The 18,109-nt window shown below is 38.3% G+C and overlaps 2 protein-coding genes across 2 annotated transcripts in view; both read left to right on the forward strand.

Annotated features, from left to right (window-relative positions):
• Positions 1 to 11,618, forward strand: part of HSF5 (heat shock transcription factor 5) — a 45,025-nt gene extending 33,407 nt beyond the window's left edge. The window contains 1 exon segment of the mRNA XM_037494095.2: positions 9,255 to 11,618. Within this exon segment, the coding sequence (XP_037349992.1) occupies positions 9,255 to 9,325 (71 nt within the window). The 3' untranslated portion in view covers positions 9,326 to 11,618.
• A 2,051-nt stretch (positions 11,619 to 13,669) lies between these two features.
• Positions 13,670 to 18,109, forward strand: part of RNF43 (ring finger protein 43) — a 65,430-nt gene continuing 60,990 nt past the window's right edge. The window contains exons 1-2 of the mRNA XM_037493471.2: positions 13,670 to 14,307; positions 15,325 to 15,963. Of these exons, the coding sequence (XP_037349368.1) occupies positions 15,712 to 15,963 (252 nt within the window). The 5' untranslated portion in view covers positions 13,670 to 14,307; positions 15,325 to 15,711. The remainder of the gene's footprint in view (positions 14,308 to 15,324; positions 15,964 to 18,109) is intronic.

Consider the following 18,109-nt stretch of genomic DNA (forward strand, 5'->3'; position numbering starts at 1 on the left):
GGTTAGGTTTTTATAAAAACCATTGGGGTGAAACACAAACATTCAGTCAATTGCACCCTCTATTAGAGAGTCCTTGTTTTGGGCCTCCCTGGTGGTGCAAGGGGTTAAGCACAGCACTGTGAAGCTATCCACAGCCTCTGCAGGATGAGTTAGATCCCCAGGCTGGCCAGGAAGCAACCCACATGGTGCTGCAGACCTCTCCTGTCTTGCCCTCTCCTCCCCTCTAGCCGTGTACTTCGGTCAATCTGCCTATTCTGTTCCCCACTCTGTCTTTGGTGAATCCTCTCACTCCCTGCACCGCTGGCCTGTACCCCAGTTCTTGTATGCATAAATAAATAAATATTTAAAAAAAATATTTATTTGTTTCTAGTTTGTTCCTAGTTTCAGATCATTTCACACTCCTGATCTCTGATGATCAGAGAAGCCTTTAAGAGAGTAAGGCGCTTGTGGAGAGAGTACTTAATTTAGTTCTCATAGATGACCAAAAGTTGTTTATTTTGATAGATAGGTACTAAACTCCAAAGTTAAAGTATCAATGATGGGAGCCAAATGTAAAATTTCTAAAGTATCTCTTGAATTTCAACACTGTCATTAGGAGTAATCTCCTTTCAATAAGGTTCAACTGTTATAATATATTATTTGTGGTAAAAATAAGGGAGTTTGATGAATTCACCTCTATAGATTTATTTTACCCTAAATTCTGAAATACTGTGGTTCTGACATTAATTGTTGGAATGTCATTATGTTGCTCAATAGCCCATTGAATTCACAGAGGTATCCTGTATTCCAGAACTTATTAATGCCCTTCTGTAATAGAATTATTTTGAAAATTTGTCTGGACTGTTTAACCTAAGAAGGGTCGTCTTCTCATACTTCAAGCATTCTTTGATTTTTTTTTAAATAAGAGACTTGACAACCAAGTTGAGTAGGTTACTCACATTGACTTCAATAATGTGCATTTTGTTAGGCGGAGACTGTTGAGCCTAGTCATTGTCATGCTGTGTGTAGGCCTTTTAAACACATATTGACTTAATGAATTATCTTCTGGATCAAAAATACTAATTTCTGGGGCCTCCCCGGTGGCGCAGCGGTTGAGCGCTGGGTTACGAACCTGCCCGCAGCCTCTGCAGCACCGGTTCGATCCCCGGCTGCTCCCCGGCCCCCGGAGGAGGGTCCCACATGGCGAGCAGACCTCTCCTGCCGCCCGCTGCTCCCCTCAGCAGTGTACTTCGGTCCTTCTGCCTGCTCTGCTCCCCGCTCTGGCTCTGGTGAATTCTCTCACCCTCCCGCGCTTCTGACTGTACCCAGTGCTTGTATAAATAAATAAATAAAAAAAAAAAAATACTAATTTCTCCAGTAATGTTACTCTAAACTGGATATATCCAAATATTAATCTTATTATGGAAGCTATACTCAGAGTGATATTCACTTAATTTTTTTCTATGTATTCAGTTATTTATTGAGCAAATATTATTCCTGGCACTCTTCCATGTAGATTTTTGTTCTATAGTTAAGTGAAACTGAACTTTTCTTTTTAAAGATTTATTTTTTATTTATACAAGTGCTGAGGTACAGGCCAGATGTGCAGGAGGGTGAGAGGATTCACCAGACACAGAGCCGGGAACAGAACAGGCAGACTGAGGAAACACACTGCTGAGGGGAGCAGCGGGCAAGACAGGAGAGGTCTCCTTTGCCATGCGGGATTTTTGCTGGCCGGCTGGGATCAAAACCACACTGCAGAGGCTGCAGACAGCTTCACAGTGCACTGCTTAACTGCCTGCGCCACCAGGGAGGCCCTGGAAACTGAATTTTTTAAAAAAAAAATTTTTATTATTTAAATTTTATTTTTTATATTCCCCATACAATTACAACCCCCTTATTTTGACCCCAAGCCCTTCTTTCCCCGCCCCCCACCACCCATAGAGTGAGTGTCTCTGGTTCATTGTTGATTTTGATATTTTCTTTCTTATATTCTTTTTCCTGGTCCCTTATTTAAGTTTTCTAGATTCCTGCTATGAGTGAGACCATCCGGTATTTTTCTTTTTCTTTTTTTTTTTTTTTTTTTAAATGACACTTTTTTTTTTTTTGATTTTTTTTTTTTTTTTTTTTTTTTTTTCTAGAGGCATGTTTTGTTTTATTTATTTATTTATTTGTTTGTTTGTTTGTTTTGTTTATACAAGCACTGGGTACAGTCAGAAGCGCAGAAGCGCGGGAGGGTGAGAGAATTCACCAGAGCCAGAGCGGGGAGCAGAGCAGGCAGAAGGACCGAAGTACACTGCTGAGGGGAGCAGCGGGCGGCAGGAGAGGTCTGCGCGCCATGCGGGACCCTCCTCCAGTGGCCGGGGAGCCGCCGGGGATTGAACCGGCGCCGCAGAGGCTGCGGGCAGCTTCGCAACCCAGCGCTCTACCGCTGCGCCACCGGGAGCCCCCATTAAATGACACTTTTTATCTTTTTTTTTTTTTTAATTTTTCTAGAGGCATGTCTTATTTATTTATTTATTTGTTTGTTTGTTTTTTTGTTTATACATGCACTGGGTACAGTCAGAAGTGCGGGAGGGTGAGAGAATTCACCAGAGCCAGAGCGGGGAGCAGAGCAGGCAGAAGGACCGAAGTACACTGCTGAGGGGAGCAGCGGGCGGCAGGAGAGGTCTGCGCGCCATGTGGGACCCTCCTCTGGTGGCCGGGGAGCAGCCGGGGATCGAACCCGCCGCAGAGGCCGCGGGCAGCTTCGCAACCCAGCGCTCAACCGCTGCGCCACCGGGGAGGCCCTTTTTCTTTTTCTTTCTGGCTTATTTAGCTGAGCATGATCCCTTCCAGCGCCATCCATGTTGCTGCAAATTGCATGTGTTTATCTTTTTTGAATGCTGAGTAATAGTCCATGGTGTATATGTACCACATCTTCTTGATCCAGTCATCTATTTTTGGGCATTTGGGTTGTTTCCAAAGCTTAGCTATTGTAAATAGTGCTGCTATAAACATAGGCGTGCAGGTGCTCTTTGGAATTGATGTTTCTGTGTCCTTTGGGTAAATACCTAAGAGTGGAATTGCTGGATCATATGGAAGCTCTATGTTTATTAGGTCAAGAAATCTCCACACAGCTCTCCATAGTGGTTGGACCAGTTTGCACTCCCACCAACAGTGCAGGAGAGTTCCTTTTTCTCTGCAACCTCGCCAACATTTGTTGTTGCTAGTTTTTTTAATATGTGCCATTCTCACTGGTGTAAGATGGTATCTCATGGTAGTTTTGATTTGCATTTCCCTGATTACAAGTGATGTTGAACATTTTTTCATATGCCTGTTGGCCATTTGCATTTCCTCTTCAGAGAAGTTTCTTTTTAGCTCTTCTGCCCATTTTTTGACTGGATTATTTTCTTTGTTGTTGTTGAGTTTCATCAGCTCTTTGCAGATTTTTGTGATCAGTCCTTTATCATTAGTGTTGTGTGCAAAAATGTTCTCCCAGTCGGTGGAGTTTCTCTTTGATTTTGTTATTGTCTCTTTTGCTGTGCAGAAGCTCTTTAATTTGATGTAGTCCCAGCTGTTTATCTTTGCCTTCACTATCACTGCTTTGGGTGATGTGTCTGTAAAGATGTCTTTGATGTGCATATCATGTAGTGTTTCGCCTATATTTCCTTCTATGCATTTTATGGCTTTAGGTCTTATGTCTAGTTCTTTAATCCATTTTGAGTTGGTTTTTGTGCACAGTGTTAGGTAGTAGTCAAGCTTCATTCTTTTGCATGTAGCGACTCAGTTTTCCCAGCACCATTTATTAAACAAACTTTCTTTGTTCCAGTGCATATTCTTTGCTCCTTTGTCAAAGATTAGTTGACCATAAATCTGTGGGTTTATTTCTGGATTTTCTATTCGATTCCATTGGTCTGTATGTCTGTTCTTGTTCCAGTACCATGCAGTTTTGATGATTATAGCTTTGTAGTATAGTTTGAAGTCTGGGAGTGTGATGCCTCCATTCCCTTCTTTTTTTTTCAGAAGAGCTTTGGCTATTTGGGGTTTTTGGTGATTCCATATGAATTTCATCAATAATTGTTCTATTTCTTTGAAGAATGACATTGAAGTTTTTATTGGAATAGCATTGAATCTGTATATTGCTTTTAGTAGGATGGCCATTTTAATAATGTTTATTCTTCCAATCCATGAGCAGGGGATGTCTTTCCATTTCTTTGTGTCTTCTTCTATTTCTTTTAACAGTGTTTTATAGTTTTCTTTGTATAGGTCCTTTACCTCTTTTATTAGATTTATTCCCAAGTATTTGATTTTTTTTTGTTTCAATAATAAAAGGGATGGTTTTTTTGATTTCTTCTTTAGATTTATTGTTTGTATATAGGAAGGCTACTGACTTTTGCGTGTTGATTTTGTATCCTGCCACTTTACTGAACTGATTGATGAGTTGAATTAGTTTTTCTGTGGAGTTTTTGGGGTTCTCTATGTATATTATCATATCATCTGCAAATAGTGATAGTTTGACTTCTTCTTTTCCTATTTGGATTCCTTGTATGTCTTTCTCTTGTCTTATTGCTCTGGCTAGGACTTCCAGTATTATATTGAAAAGCAGTGGTGAGAGTGGACATCCTTGTCTTGTTCCAGATCTTAATGGGAATGCTTTCAGCTTTTCGCCGTTGAGAGTGATACTGGCTGTTGGCTTGTCATATATGGTCTTTATGATGTTGAGGTATGTTTGGAAACTGAATTTTTTTTAAAGATTTATTTATTTATGCATACAAGAGCTGGGGTACAGGCCAGAGATGCAGTGGGGGGGGGGGGAGGGGTTGAAAGGATTCATGAGAGACAGTGTGAAGAACAGAACAGGCAGATTGACCAAAATACACTGCTGAAGAGAGTAGCGGGCGAGACAGGAGAAGTCTGCTGTGCCATGTGGGTTGCTCCCTGGCCAGCCGGGGATTGAACTCGTGCTGCAGAGGCTGCGGATTGCTTCATAATGTGGTGCTTAACCCCTTGCACCACCAGAGAGGCCCAGAAACTGAATGTTTTTTAAAGATTTATTTATTTATACATACAAGAACTGGAGTACAGACTGAAGGGGGGGGTGGCGGTGAGAGGATTCAGCAGAGACAGAGTGGGGAACAGAACGGGCAGATTGACTGAAATACATTGCTGAGGGGAGCAGCAGGCGAGTCAGGAGAGGTCTGCCGTGCCATGTGGGTAGCTCCCTGTTGGGGGATCGAACTTGTGCTGTAGTAGCTGCGGATAGCTTCTTAGGTTGTGTCTCAACCTCTTGCACCACCAGGGAGACCCTGAAAGTGAATTTTTATTTATTTATTTATTTTTAAACTCTGTTTTAGGTTTATTTTTATTTATTTTTTTAAAAGATTTATTTATTTATTTATACAAGCACTGGGTACAGTCGGAAGCACGGGAGGGTGAGAGAATTCACCAGAGCCAGAGCGGGGAACACAACAGGCAGACTGACGAAATACACTGGTAAGGGGAGCAGTGGGCGTGGCAGGAGAGGTCTGCGCTCCATGTGGGACCCTCGCCGGCTGGCCGGGGAATTGAACTGGTGCTGCAGAGGCTGCAGGCAGCTTCGCAACCCAGTGCTCAACCGCTGAGCCACCGGGGAGGCCCGAAAGTAAATTTTTAAAAGCAAAGTTCAATTCATTCCTAAAGAATGGACTTCCCATTTTTGTAGCTATTAGATTATGGATGAGATTTCATTAAGGTAATAGCCCCAAAACCTTAGAGGTTGCTTTCAGTGGGAGTTAACATTCCAAAACAAGTAGATACAATACTCTTGTCCCTCAGGGCCTTTTAGCTCTCAAACCAACTGAGCTGCTATAATTTCCAAAATACTTGTCTTCTGATGGCTATGTAAGGTTCTCTTAATGGCCATATAAACCTCTGGTAGCATTAGGCTAGTCTGTATCTTTTTTTATTTTTATTGGTCTCTGTACTTGAACTCCTTGATAGACAACTTTAAAGGAAGCTGATAAAGGAAGCTCACTTTAATAAAATGATTGTGTTTAGATACTTATTATTAGAAGCTGTGTTCCAAAATACTAATTTAAAGCCCAATCATTAAGGTTAAGAGGGTTTGTTCATCACACTAGACAACTTATTTTGAGGCTGTTGTTAAGCCATACAGGCTATTGTTATTTCAAACATGTCTATCTCTGATATATTCTTAGACGTTTTTTGAACCATCAGTATGATAGAGTTTTTTTTTAGTATGATAGAGTTTTAATAAGCAGTTGAATAAATGATATTTGTTCACTGAAAAAGTGTTTGTTGCTGTTTAATCTACCTCCCCATATGAGATCTATAGTTTCCTTAGTAGTTTTTACCTGATTATCAAGAATTCCTACTCTACTTTCAAGGTAGTCTTACAACTGGATTTATTCTTATTCCAAAATCTTTAGTATTTTCTATTACTATATGGCCTGCTTTTTTTCTGATATGGAACTGAGGTGTTTAGAGAATGATTATATTAGGTGTTACTCCTACATCTTTTGGTCAGCTTGAAAAAATGCTGATGCCTGGGTTGTACTCCATACCAATCAAATCAGAATGTAAGGGGTAAGAACCTAAGTGTTTTTTAAAAGGTCCCTAAGTGATTCCAGTGTGCAGCAAGGTTTAGAACCCCTTGGCTTTACTTACTAACCATATAGCTTAGAGGCTCTCCCTCCCATTTGTCTATTTATTCTCTAGGATTTATTAGATAGCGTCATAATAATGCATTTTAGTTACTTGAAAAAGATGTTATACATATATAAGATATTATTGTTGTTATTACCACTATTACTATTTACATTGCAAAAAGTCACTTTTGTGGTAAATATAACAAGTTCTACCATTTTGACCATTTTTAAGTGTACAGTTCTGGGGCATTCAGTACAATCACATCGTTGTATTATACCATTACCACCATCCATCTTCAGAACTTTTCTCATCTTCCCAAACTGAAACTCCATCTCCATTACAAAGTAACACCCCTCTCTGCAGCCCCTCACAACAACCATTCTACACTGTCTCTATGAATTGGACTACTCTTGGCACTTCATATACATGGAAACATAGAGATTTTTGTTCTTTTATGACTGACGGACTTCTATTAAATATCTTCAAGGTTCATCCATGTTGGAGTATGAATGTATTAGTATTAGAATTTCCTCCCTTTTTGAGGCTAATAATATTTCATTATATGTATATACCACATTTTGTTTATCCATCTTTTGGCTGTTATAAAAAAATGCTGCTATTACCGTGCAAAAATAAGAAGCCAATTTAAAGTAATGAACTAGGACCTCCCCGGTGGTGCAGCGGTTGAGCGCTGGCGCTGGGTTGCGAAGCTGCCCACAGCCTCTGCAGCCCAGTTCAGTCCCCAGCCGCCGGGTGAGGCACCCAAATGGTGCGCAGACCTCTCCTGCCGCCCGCTGCTCCCCTCAGCAGTGTATTTCGTCAGTCTGCCTGCTCTGCTCCCCGCTCTGGCTCTGGTGAATTCTCTCACCCTCCCGTGCTTCTGACTGTACCAGTGCTTGTATAAATAAATAAATAAATCTCAATAAATAAATAAATAAATAAATAATGAACTGATAGCTTTTTCTCCCTCTACAAGATGCTCATCTGGATAAATTGCTTGTTCTTAATGGATATGTTGTAGTATAGTCCACCAGATGAGAGTGTCTCTGTCTTTTAATAAATATGACAAAAAGTAGGTACTATTCCAGATACTTTCAAGATTTATTTCAAAAGTGGTAGTAGTAATTTCACTTTATTGAATCAGAACTCATATCCAGGCTATAGATCAATCACATAGAAGCTGTTTAAAACAAATACAGAGGCAAACATCTCTGGATGTCTAGAATAAAATAAAGGACTTACAAAGTGCAAAATTGTAAGCTTCAAAACCAACCTGTAAAGGTGCCCTGGTCACATTGCTCTAGACGTTATAAACTAGTTAGATTAAATCTAGAGACTATGTCAGGATTCTTCTGTCTCTGCCTATGTTACTTGGACCATTTGGCTCTACATCTATCTATACATGGTCTTAGCTTTTTTGTATTACAGTACCTGAGCTATGAACTCACTTTTTTACTTTTTTCTACTTTTAATGAACCTTTGTCTCTTGACCTCCAGGAAGGATATACTTTCATTTTTACACTTTAGATAGGTGTTTTCATAAGATTTCAGTTGTGTATTCCATAAAGCTTTGCTCTTTCATTTTTCCACAGCCCCATCCACCTATCATTACAGTATCAAAGAACTTTCCTTTGGTGTGTATATTTCACTTTAATTGTCTTGACACATTTCCTGACATTTTCACTTATAATAGTAGACAGTTGAAATGAAAGGAACCTTGGCAACACCACTGAAATGAAACTTTATTTAATTAAATTAAAGAAATGAAACTTTGTCTTGGTCTTTTTGGATTGTGTCTATGTGCTTTAGCAGTACAGACTTGTTTTCAAATTAAGAATATAATGAGATATCATTTTATTATATTTCATTGTATTTCCCTTTTATTTTTTTTAAAGATTTGTTTTGTTTACATATATAAAAGCTGGGGTGTAGGACAGAGGTATGGGTGGTGAGAGGATTCACCAGAGACAGAGCTGGGGCAGAACAGCTGGATTGACTGAAATACATTGTTAAGGGGAGCAGTGGGCAAGACAGGAGAGGTCTGCTGCCCCATGTGGGTTAGCACCCTGCCAGGGATTGAACTAGTGCTGTAGTGGCTGTGGATAGCTTCATAGTACTGAGACCCAATCCCTTTCGCCACCAGGGAGGCCCTGTATTTCCTTTTTATAAAAACAGGTTTTTTTTAAGATTTATTTAGATATACGTACAAGAACTGGGGTATACAGGCCAGAGTTGTGGGGGCTGAGAGAATTCACTAGAGACAGTGGGGAGCGGAACAGGCAGATTGACTGAAATACACTGCTGAGGGGAGCAGCAGGTGAGCCAGGAGAGGTCTGCTGCGCCATGGGGTAGCTCCCTGGCCAGAGATTGAATTCGTGCTGCAGTGGCTGTGGTGAGCTTCATAGTTTGTGTCTTAACCCCTTGTGCCACCAGGGAGGCCCCTGTATTTCTTTTTTAAAGGAAATCCTTATTGTGTTTCCTCTTTACAAAACAATGCATCCTTAGTGTCCAAAATAAGAGAATATAATTTTAGAGCTAATTCTACAGGTGAAACATAACTAATTTGTTCTTTTTAGCTTAAGACTTATATATCAAACTCTATAGACTGAGAGACTAAGAGTGAGTAAACAAATCTTTCTTTCTAGATCTTCATCTGCTGGTGGATGTGGCCTGCAAGCAGGAACACTTTCCAAAGGAGGAAGAATTAAAAGAGTGAGGAATGAATGACAAATGTGACATTGTGCACTAGCTGTAGCTGGAGGCAGACTAGTCTTGCACATGACATACTGTTGGGATTTTTTTTTAGTTCTGTTAAGGAAAAAAAAAGTATTTTTTGTTTGTTAATTGAGAATTTTGTTAATTGAGAATTGGGAATTTGGTATTTACTACAGCTGTTCAGTTCAGATTATTTACCTTGACAAACTACTAAACATCTAGCGGCCTCGTTTTCTTTTTTTTTTTTTTCTTCCCAGACCCCTTCCAAATGAAAAGTCCTGGCCTTCTGTTACAGTCAAGAAGCATCTAATAACTGCTGCCTCTATGGTACTGGAGAATAATCTGTGTGTGTACTGATTTTATCGTCTTGCCACTCTCAAACTGTAGTCAGCACAACTCCAGTGAGAATTTCAGTCTGTCTGTTTCATAGTACATTGTGATCCTTTTAGAGACAATTGTGAGAAAAAAAAAGCATGTGAGGTGACCAAGATCACAGGTCTAAATGGGTCAGGAATTCCAGGGAAGAAACTCTGGGGAAGAGCTAATTTTCTAAGTGATTAACCAGGAAATGCTCTTACTTCCTAACCCAGCATTCTGTTTCAAGAGCAAGGCATCCGGACTTGGACCATTCATCACACTTAATAGCCCCTGATTCTTTTATATTAATGGGAGTATTCTTCTGTTTTCATTTCTTTAATTTTAATGATACATTGTCCTAAACGGTAAGAAGGTTTTGTTAATATATCACTTACTTAAATGTCTTCTAGAGAAAACTATTTAGCTTGTTTAATATAATTGTATTTATGAATGCTGGTAGATTTAAAAGTTTGAAAGCTTTATATTTTTATTAATGTTGCAGGATAGAAGGATAAAGGATGCATGTATAATATTTTTATTTTGAAGGGAAAATGTACAATGTGTGAACAAAAACATTAAGAGATTTGACACAGTGTTTTCTTATTTTAGATTTTTACATTCAGTAAGTATAAATCCTCATCTGTATAAGATATTGTGTGCAAATTTGGGAGAAATTGATTGGTAGTCATTTAACAGAAGCGATAACAGATATTTTTAATAGTTTATATCTGGTTTAAGTTTCTGAGAGAATTTTGGATAGTGGGATAAAGCATAACATTTTTATCTTATCCCCTCTGTAGGAGTCTGAATTTGAGTAGTAGGATTCGGGGACTGGTTTTGGGGAGAGGTATCTTGTCCAGTTTCTGTGGTTGATCCCTCACTTGCTCATCTAATGACAGCAAGAAGCTTTCTGATTTGAAGTCTTTTAAATCAACTAGAACTTTCTTATTGGATTCTGCTTTAGTTTCCTAATAAGCACTGCAGAAACAAAAGGAAAGCCTAGGAATATGAAACTCATTAAAAAGAAAAGGCACATAGTGATCTGACATAAATACTATGCCAACCATTGTGGGTATAACAATTCATTTCCTAAATTGCACTGTGCCTTCCCAATGATGTCAAACCCAAGAAGTGTTACAGAGATAATCGTTCTATTTTTTTTTTTTTTTAAAAGGACGAGCTCTGTGTTGGTCTGCACTGACTCGATTTAGGTATGGAAGTAGGTTCTAAAAAGTGATCTGTTTGGTCTATCTGATGAGACTAATTGATGTCCATGTGATGGGCATTTATTCATCTTTATTAGCAAAGTTTTAAAGATGAACAGATCATCAAGACCCCTACATCTTTTGGCCAACTATGTATTTTGGCAGAGTATGTGAAGAGGAGACCTAATTTCCAAATGAAGGGACTTTGCCTTTTTCTGTCATGTTGAAAAGCTGATATACTATGTAAGCGATACTCCTTCCCTTAAATGTGCCTTTCTTAGCTTTGGATATGTTGAAAGAGATAATATCTTTTAAGGAATATGTGTCAAGCAGGAACCTTGGCATGGAGTGGTTTCAATGGTTTTAAGGTTTAATTAATGAAATATCTTTATCAGCTTTCCAAACTTTTTTTATATATGAATACAACAGACCAAGGAGCTGGATCTCCTGCTATACTCACATACCTGGTACCTATCAACTAAAGCTGTCATCACTGACTTGGGCAAATGGCAAAAAATAAAATAAAATCTTTGTTTGAATTAGCCAGTAGGGTCTGACACATACTAACAAGGTTCTTGACTAACATTTCAGTATTTCAGCACCTTAAGCATGATAAATTTCAATCAGTCAACAATAAAGTGAGTGTTTCAACTAGACTTGTTGTCTTGCTTGTTTTTACTGCTTGGTGATCAAAAAAAGATTCAGTCATTATGACTATTAATTGCAGTAGTAAAGTTCAAAAGAGAATATATTCTGCTTTTTTTCTTTTTTTTTTTAAAGAATCTGACGGAGTGTTCTGACTTTTTTAAAACTTGCTCTTAAATAGGGGTTAAATCTTAAAATTTGTCATTAATGATGAGGACAATTCTTGGACATGTTTATAGAAACCTAGTGGTCTTCAGTAACTTCAGTCAATCCAGATCTAAATATAGATCCTGAAGGATGATCTGCCTCATATCTAAGATTAAGTAGTAGATGTCAGTGAATTGGGCATTTCATTACCATAGTGCTGGCATGCTTATGACATATCTGTAGAAGTGTTGTGGCATATGAGCCCCTGAAGAATAATACTAAAACTTTGAAGCCAGAGAATAATTTTTCTTGCTAGTCACCTAAATGAACACAGTGTACTGATAAACTGAACTACATAGATTTGATTCTATTTGATTTGATTCTGAATATCTCAAGAGTCCTCAGGTTCATCATACAGATATCATCATTTCCAAATCTCAAACTTTCTTCAAGAGAGCAACCACATTTATAACTTTCTTCCCTTATTTCAACTAAATTTGTTAACTCTTAGGTTTGGATCTCATAAGTCCTTTGCAAGTTTCCAGCAGGAGTCGGTGAGGTAAAGTCCATTTATAGGGTACTTTTTATTTTAAAGGTATTCTTGCATATATGATATATTTGCAGATGCATAATAATGTATATTGTACATTTTGCTGTACTATTCCATGACATACCTAAAATAAATGTTTAAAACCATAGCAGATTTTTAAAAATTCTCTCCAGAAGAGTTAAACTAATTGTTAGTCTTTAGAAAAGGAGCTATTAAAGGTCTATACTTTCATTATGTATACTTAAAGTCCAACCAATAGAAAAAAGGTATTAAGAACTTACTTTAGAATTTCTCTTTCTGCTCTAGGTTAGATATGAGGCCTAAATTGCCAAAATTATTCCCATAAACCTTCCTTTTGGGAAAATGTTCAAGGTAAATAGACCACTCATACTGTTTGCTTTCAGAGGCATTATGCCATTTAATCTTTGCAACAAACCTACAGTGTTATTATTATCTGTGTTTTACATATGATCAGTTTACTTGTCAATTTTTTTAATTATGGTAAGAAACACATGACATAAAATACACCATCTGAACCATTTTAAAGTTTAGTAGTATTAACTATATTCACATTGTTGTTCTTTGGAAAGATTACTGACAGCAGGAAATGTCTGCCCACAGTCAAATATAACTTGATAGAATTGAAAATTCAAATTTTAGAAACATATTAGAAATTTTTGCATCATTTCTAACAACCAAGTTACTAGAAGTTATAGTCTTAAATGTGGTATTTAGGCAAAAAAATTATTTTTTTTCCACCTACACTCTTCTTCCTCATTAAACATATATATTTTACCTCTTTGTATTATGACATAGACTTACTTGCTACTTTATATTGAAAGTATGGATCTGACCTATAATATTATTTCATCTCTGAAGATGTGAGAAGATACGAGCAGATCCCAGACCTCTGACATCAGCTTAATAAAAGGCACAGGCACACTTTAGAAAAGAGCTACTGATTTAGACTAATAAGAGCTGAAGAAAAGCTATCCATAAAATGGACAGGGTCCTTGCCAGGGTAGCAATAAGGCAGTAAGTACTACTGTACAGTAGCACTTTATTCTGATTTGTGTCATTTTTTAAGACACTAAAACCCAGAAAGATTAGAAATCACTTTGAATTTATATTTGCAAAACCTTGTGCCCATTCTTTTATCTTTTGGGTTTCTTTTATTTTTTTCTTCTCTTTATTTCCTCGTATCACCATCTATGCTGTCATGTGTGCATAATCAGCTTAGATACCTGAGTGGCCCTGATTTACATGTGGTAGCTTGCTTACCCACAGTGTATTGAGGATTCAGCTGGTTGCAGTTCGGCTGTGACTCAGTAGAGGGAGTAAAGGAGCTGAACAAGAAGAGAGAGCAAAAGAACATGTCTGGTTAAGTAAGTGTGCGCGCACCCAAGCCCTGCACCCAAGCCAGCCAGGAGGAGGAGGGGCGGGAAGGGGGGTGGTTGCTCTGCTCCACCCTCACTTTGTGTCAGCAGGTAAAGAGCGTGATTGCAGTCCCAGGGGAGGGAGTCAGAGCTAGAACACCAATTACAAACCACAGGCTTCCTCCTCTAGGGAGCTGATCCAGAATTGTCTTTCTGGAAAGGAAGCACTCGAATCCTTCCGAACTTTCCAAGTCCATCCATGATTCAGAGATACTGTCTTCTCCCTCTGGGATTTTCTGTGTTCCTGGTAGTGAATTGTTGCTGATGTATTTGCTACTTTACTTTTCTCTTGCAAGATTTGATCATTTTATATGCTGTTCGGGGAGAAAAAGAACTTTTGTTAGAAGGGACATTTCAGAAATGATTTTGGATCCTCTATAAGTGTTTTTAGAGTTCTTGGGGACATTAGCACTCACCCTGGAATAAGTTTCTGCCTTTGACCTGCATGGATTATTTTTTCAGGCTGCGGAATTTCTCGGCACCTACCTGCAGTGTGGGGCACTTGGTTTGGTTGCAGAGTAAGAAGGTGGAAGAATGAGCTGTACTTGGTTAAGCAGTTGAAATCTTTTTGAGCAGGATTTATAAAAGCATAATTGAATTTGTTTCATCCCGGTGGATTCCAGTGGGCCCGACAGCGCAACAGGTTTGCAGATTTCTTTTGAAATTCTTTTCTTCTCCCTCTGCCTCAGCAAAAGAAAAGAATCTATATAACAGGTTCATGTTCAATTGTTTGGCTTCTCAGCACTTATTCTGAAGACTTTATAAGATTTTTTTAACTTGTCCTCTGAACACAGCAGGCTTATGGCTGAAGTGCATTTATGTTTATTTAAGGGTGTGCATTTTAAAATCTTAGAATAAGATTTTATATGTACAAAGACCCAAATTCTCAAGTGTGCCTAGCAATAGCACAGATCTACTCAGACTTATTTTTACTTTTCCAGGAGCCTGTAGACTAATCACCTCCCTATTCCCCCTATCTTTAATTCCCCACACCCTCAAGGAATTTGAAAACGTGTTAGGAATAGTCCTTTGTTTTACTTATGAACCTAGAAAATTACAGATTATAGGACCTGGATAATAGTTTCCAAAAGCATCTCATGGGAAATTAAAGTGCTTGACATTTGTAAATGGGAGAATAAAAGTTGAAATTCCTAAGACAGAAAGGAAAAGAGATAGAAATAGCAATTTTATCTGGGAAAAATAGCTGGAAAGCTAAACCTTTTCAAGTATTCTTATGAAAGTTAGGAAAGGTTTGTGGTGCTCAGCATTATCCTGTAATATGTGAAGACATAAATTAGCACCTAATTTACATAGAACAATTTAAAAAATGTATTTAAGTTCATGATAAGTATTTATAAATTAATTATAAATAAATCTAGAACTTTGGCTCCCTGAAATACAGTTGAATGTGGAAACTTTTATAAATACATGTTATAGCATCTTTGGACATCTTTCAAGGTGTGGCCTGAAATATCGTTCCCTCTCCTCCCCCATTAAAAAAAAAATTCTCCTGTGATCTTTAGTTTTTTACCATTGACAAATTTTGTGACTTAAAAAGGAACCCCTCTTTCATTTCCTGAATTGGAGTTTTTCACTCTCACATTCGATACATGGCCTTAGTCATTTACTTTGCCTTGTTTTGTTCATTAACTGGGTTTAGTGGCTCGGCAACTTGATGCATATGGAAGACCAGCACCAAGTGATCTGACATAATTAACATTCAGGATGTGACATTCAACCTCAAGCACAGTTGGAAATTCCAAAGAGAAGTGGTGATATCTTTACTAATCATAGTGAAGATGGAAGAAAATGACATACCTGCAGCAGAAGTGGGCTGAAAATACCCTCTTCCCTTGCCAGATCAGGAATGCCACCTGTTTTAGGGAATATACTTTAGAGACAGGAAGGGCCACGACTACGATTGGCATACTGAAACTGAAGCATAAATTTTCTTTGCCTCCATTTGTCTGGATCTGAGAAACCTGCGTTTGGTATTAGCTAGTGGACGCAGTATGTATGGCCGAAGTGCATTGCTGCAGCTGGTAGCATGAGTGGTGGCCACCAGCTGCAGCTGGCTGCCCTCTGGCCCTGGCTGCTGATGGCTACCCTGCAGGCAGGCTTTGGACACACAGGACTGGTACTGGCAGCAGCGGTGGAGTCTGAAAGATCAGCAGAACAGAAAGCGATTATCAGAGTGATCCCCGTGAAAATGGACCCCACAGGAAAACTGAATCTCACTTTGGAAGGTGTGTTTGCTGGTGTTGCTGAAATAACTCCAGCAGAAGGAAAATTAATGCAGGTAAGGATAACTTTGTAATACTTCACTTTCCATCTGTTTGAAATATTCCTTTCTTCTTTTGTCTCCCAAAACAAATACCAAGCAAGGGCTTTTGCTCTTAGTTTTCTATTTGTTCTGTCCTTTGAGGATATTGCCTTATTGAAAATATGCTTCTTTTTAAAGAAGCATAAATCCTGTATTTTAGAAAATCATCCACTTATTTTTAATTCTGGTATTGCATTGCTGTACATATATATATATATACACACACATATATACATACACAGTAAGACTTTGCAAGTGATATATTCTAGATACTATTTTTTGATAGATAAATATGTGGGCTTGTTTTTAACTGACCTGAAGATTGTATTTTCAATCCTGCTTAAATTTGAATTGAATACTAAGGAGGTTCAATTTTAATGGTCAGCAGCACCCTGAAATTCTAGAATGCCCTTGGAGCATATTTGATCACACTGTCACTTTTAAAATTCAGTCAAGTTTGCATGCTATGGCTGGCTTTATACCACGTGTGGCACCCTATTGCTAATCCCAAAATGGAGAGAACTGGATTACAAAATGGACACAAAGTGTGAACTTACCTTCTAATCACTTTGGTCTTGTCTACACATAATTTTATTATTTTCATCAATTTTTAATATGACATCTGTTTATTGACTCACAAACTTTTTCAGATACACTTTCTTAGGCTTTCAAGCTGTGAGTTTTACCTGTATGTCATTCGTAGCCTACTCTTTACGTGCTGAATTTATGAACTGACTGGGGTCATGACATATAGATGAATTGCTCATTCCCCCTGTGAGGATAGAGCCTGGAGGGCTATATCTTTTTAATGTGGCATTCTAGTGTCTTCTTCCATAAATTTATGTTGCTTATTGATTAAAATTCGTTTCATAGAAGGGCACTTTTGGCTGTAACTTTTTGATACAGGTTAAAATGCTGTTAAATATGGTTTATCAGCATCAAAGCATAGATTTTTATTTTGTGGTATGAACAGAACCAAAGTATTATATGAACTTAAAATTTTTGTCTACTTAGAAAAAGATAAGAGAATTTTGACAAATTATAGAACTCTCTTTTTCCAAACATGGGCATATTTACATGTATGATTTAGTGGTTCTTGATTATGACTTCTTAGGCATTATTTGGAAGCTGGGATAAAGTGAAGTAGAAGAATTGGATGAAATGGAAGGCTCTGCTATTTAGAAAAATGAACAGGCAAAAAGGATGTAACTGAGGGCCTCCCCTGTGGCGCAGCGGTTGAGCGCTGGGTTGCGAAGCTGCCCGCAGCCTCTGCAGTGCCGGTTCGATCCCCGGCTGCTCCCCGGCCACCGGAGGAGGGTCCCACATGGCGCGCAGACCTCTCCTGCCGCCCGCTGCTCCCCTCAGCAGTGTACTTCGGTCCTTCTGCCTGCTCTGCTCCCCGCTCTGGCTCTGGTGAATTCTCTCACCCTCCCGCGCTTCTGACTGTACCCAGTGCTTGTATGTATGTATGTGTATCAATCAATCAATCAATCAATCAATAAATCTTTAAAAAAAAAAAATATTAAAAAAAAAAAAAAAAAAGGATGTAACTGAAATAATGACATAAGAATTTTTAGATATGAGTCTATTCACTTAATTTGGACTTTAGGATGGAATTAGAAATATATAAAAATTGAAATCATAAGTCATTTTTAATACAATTGGAAAGGAAACTTCCTGACCTTGCCTACCTAAAACCCTGAAGCATGACTTATGTGCTCCATTTTAATTTTTTACTCTTAAGTAATTGTACTACAGAGCAATAGTTTGATAGCTACGTTCTTTGGGAGCAATCCTAAGCTTATTAATGTCCTATGGCAGCATGTTCAATGGGCATATTATATGCTGCATAAAATAGTGTTCTCTTTTAATTTTGTCATGTTCTGCTATCATAAAGCTCAACATAAAGCTTCTGTGTATTCATAAAGAAAAAGGCATATGAGAGGCACTCGCTAACATTCTCTTTGCCATTGGTTATTTTGTCAATCTTTATCATATTCTTCCCCTGTTTTTCACTCTGGTAAGTCTTGCTCTTTTTTTTTTTCCTTAACTATTAATTTCAACTCTATCAGTATACTTTAAGAATTGTTTCTTTACTTTGTGAAGAGGGAATATCATTGTA

Source organism: Talpa occidentalis, unplaced genomic scaffold (genome assembly GCF_014898055.3).
Source record: "Talpa occidentalis isolate TD23 unplaced genomic scaffold, MPIMG_talOcc4v2.1 talOcc4.7, whole genome shotgun sequence".
In the NCBI taxonomy this organism is placed as follows: Eukaryota; Metazoa; Chordata; class Mammalia; order Eulipotyphla; family Talpidae; genus Talpa; species Talpa occidentalis.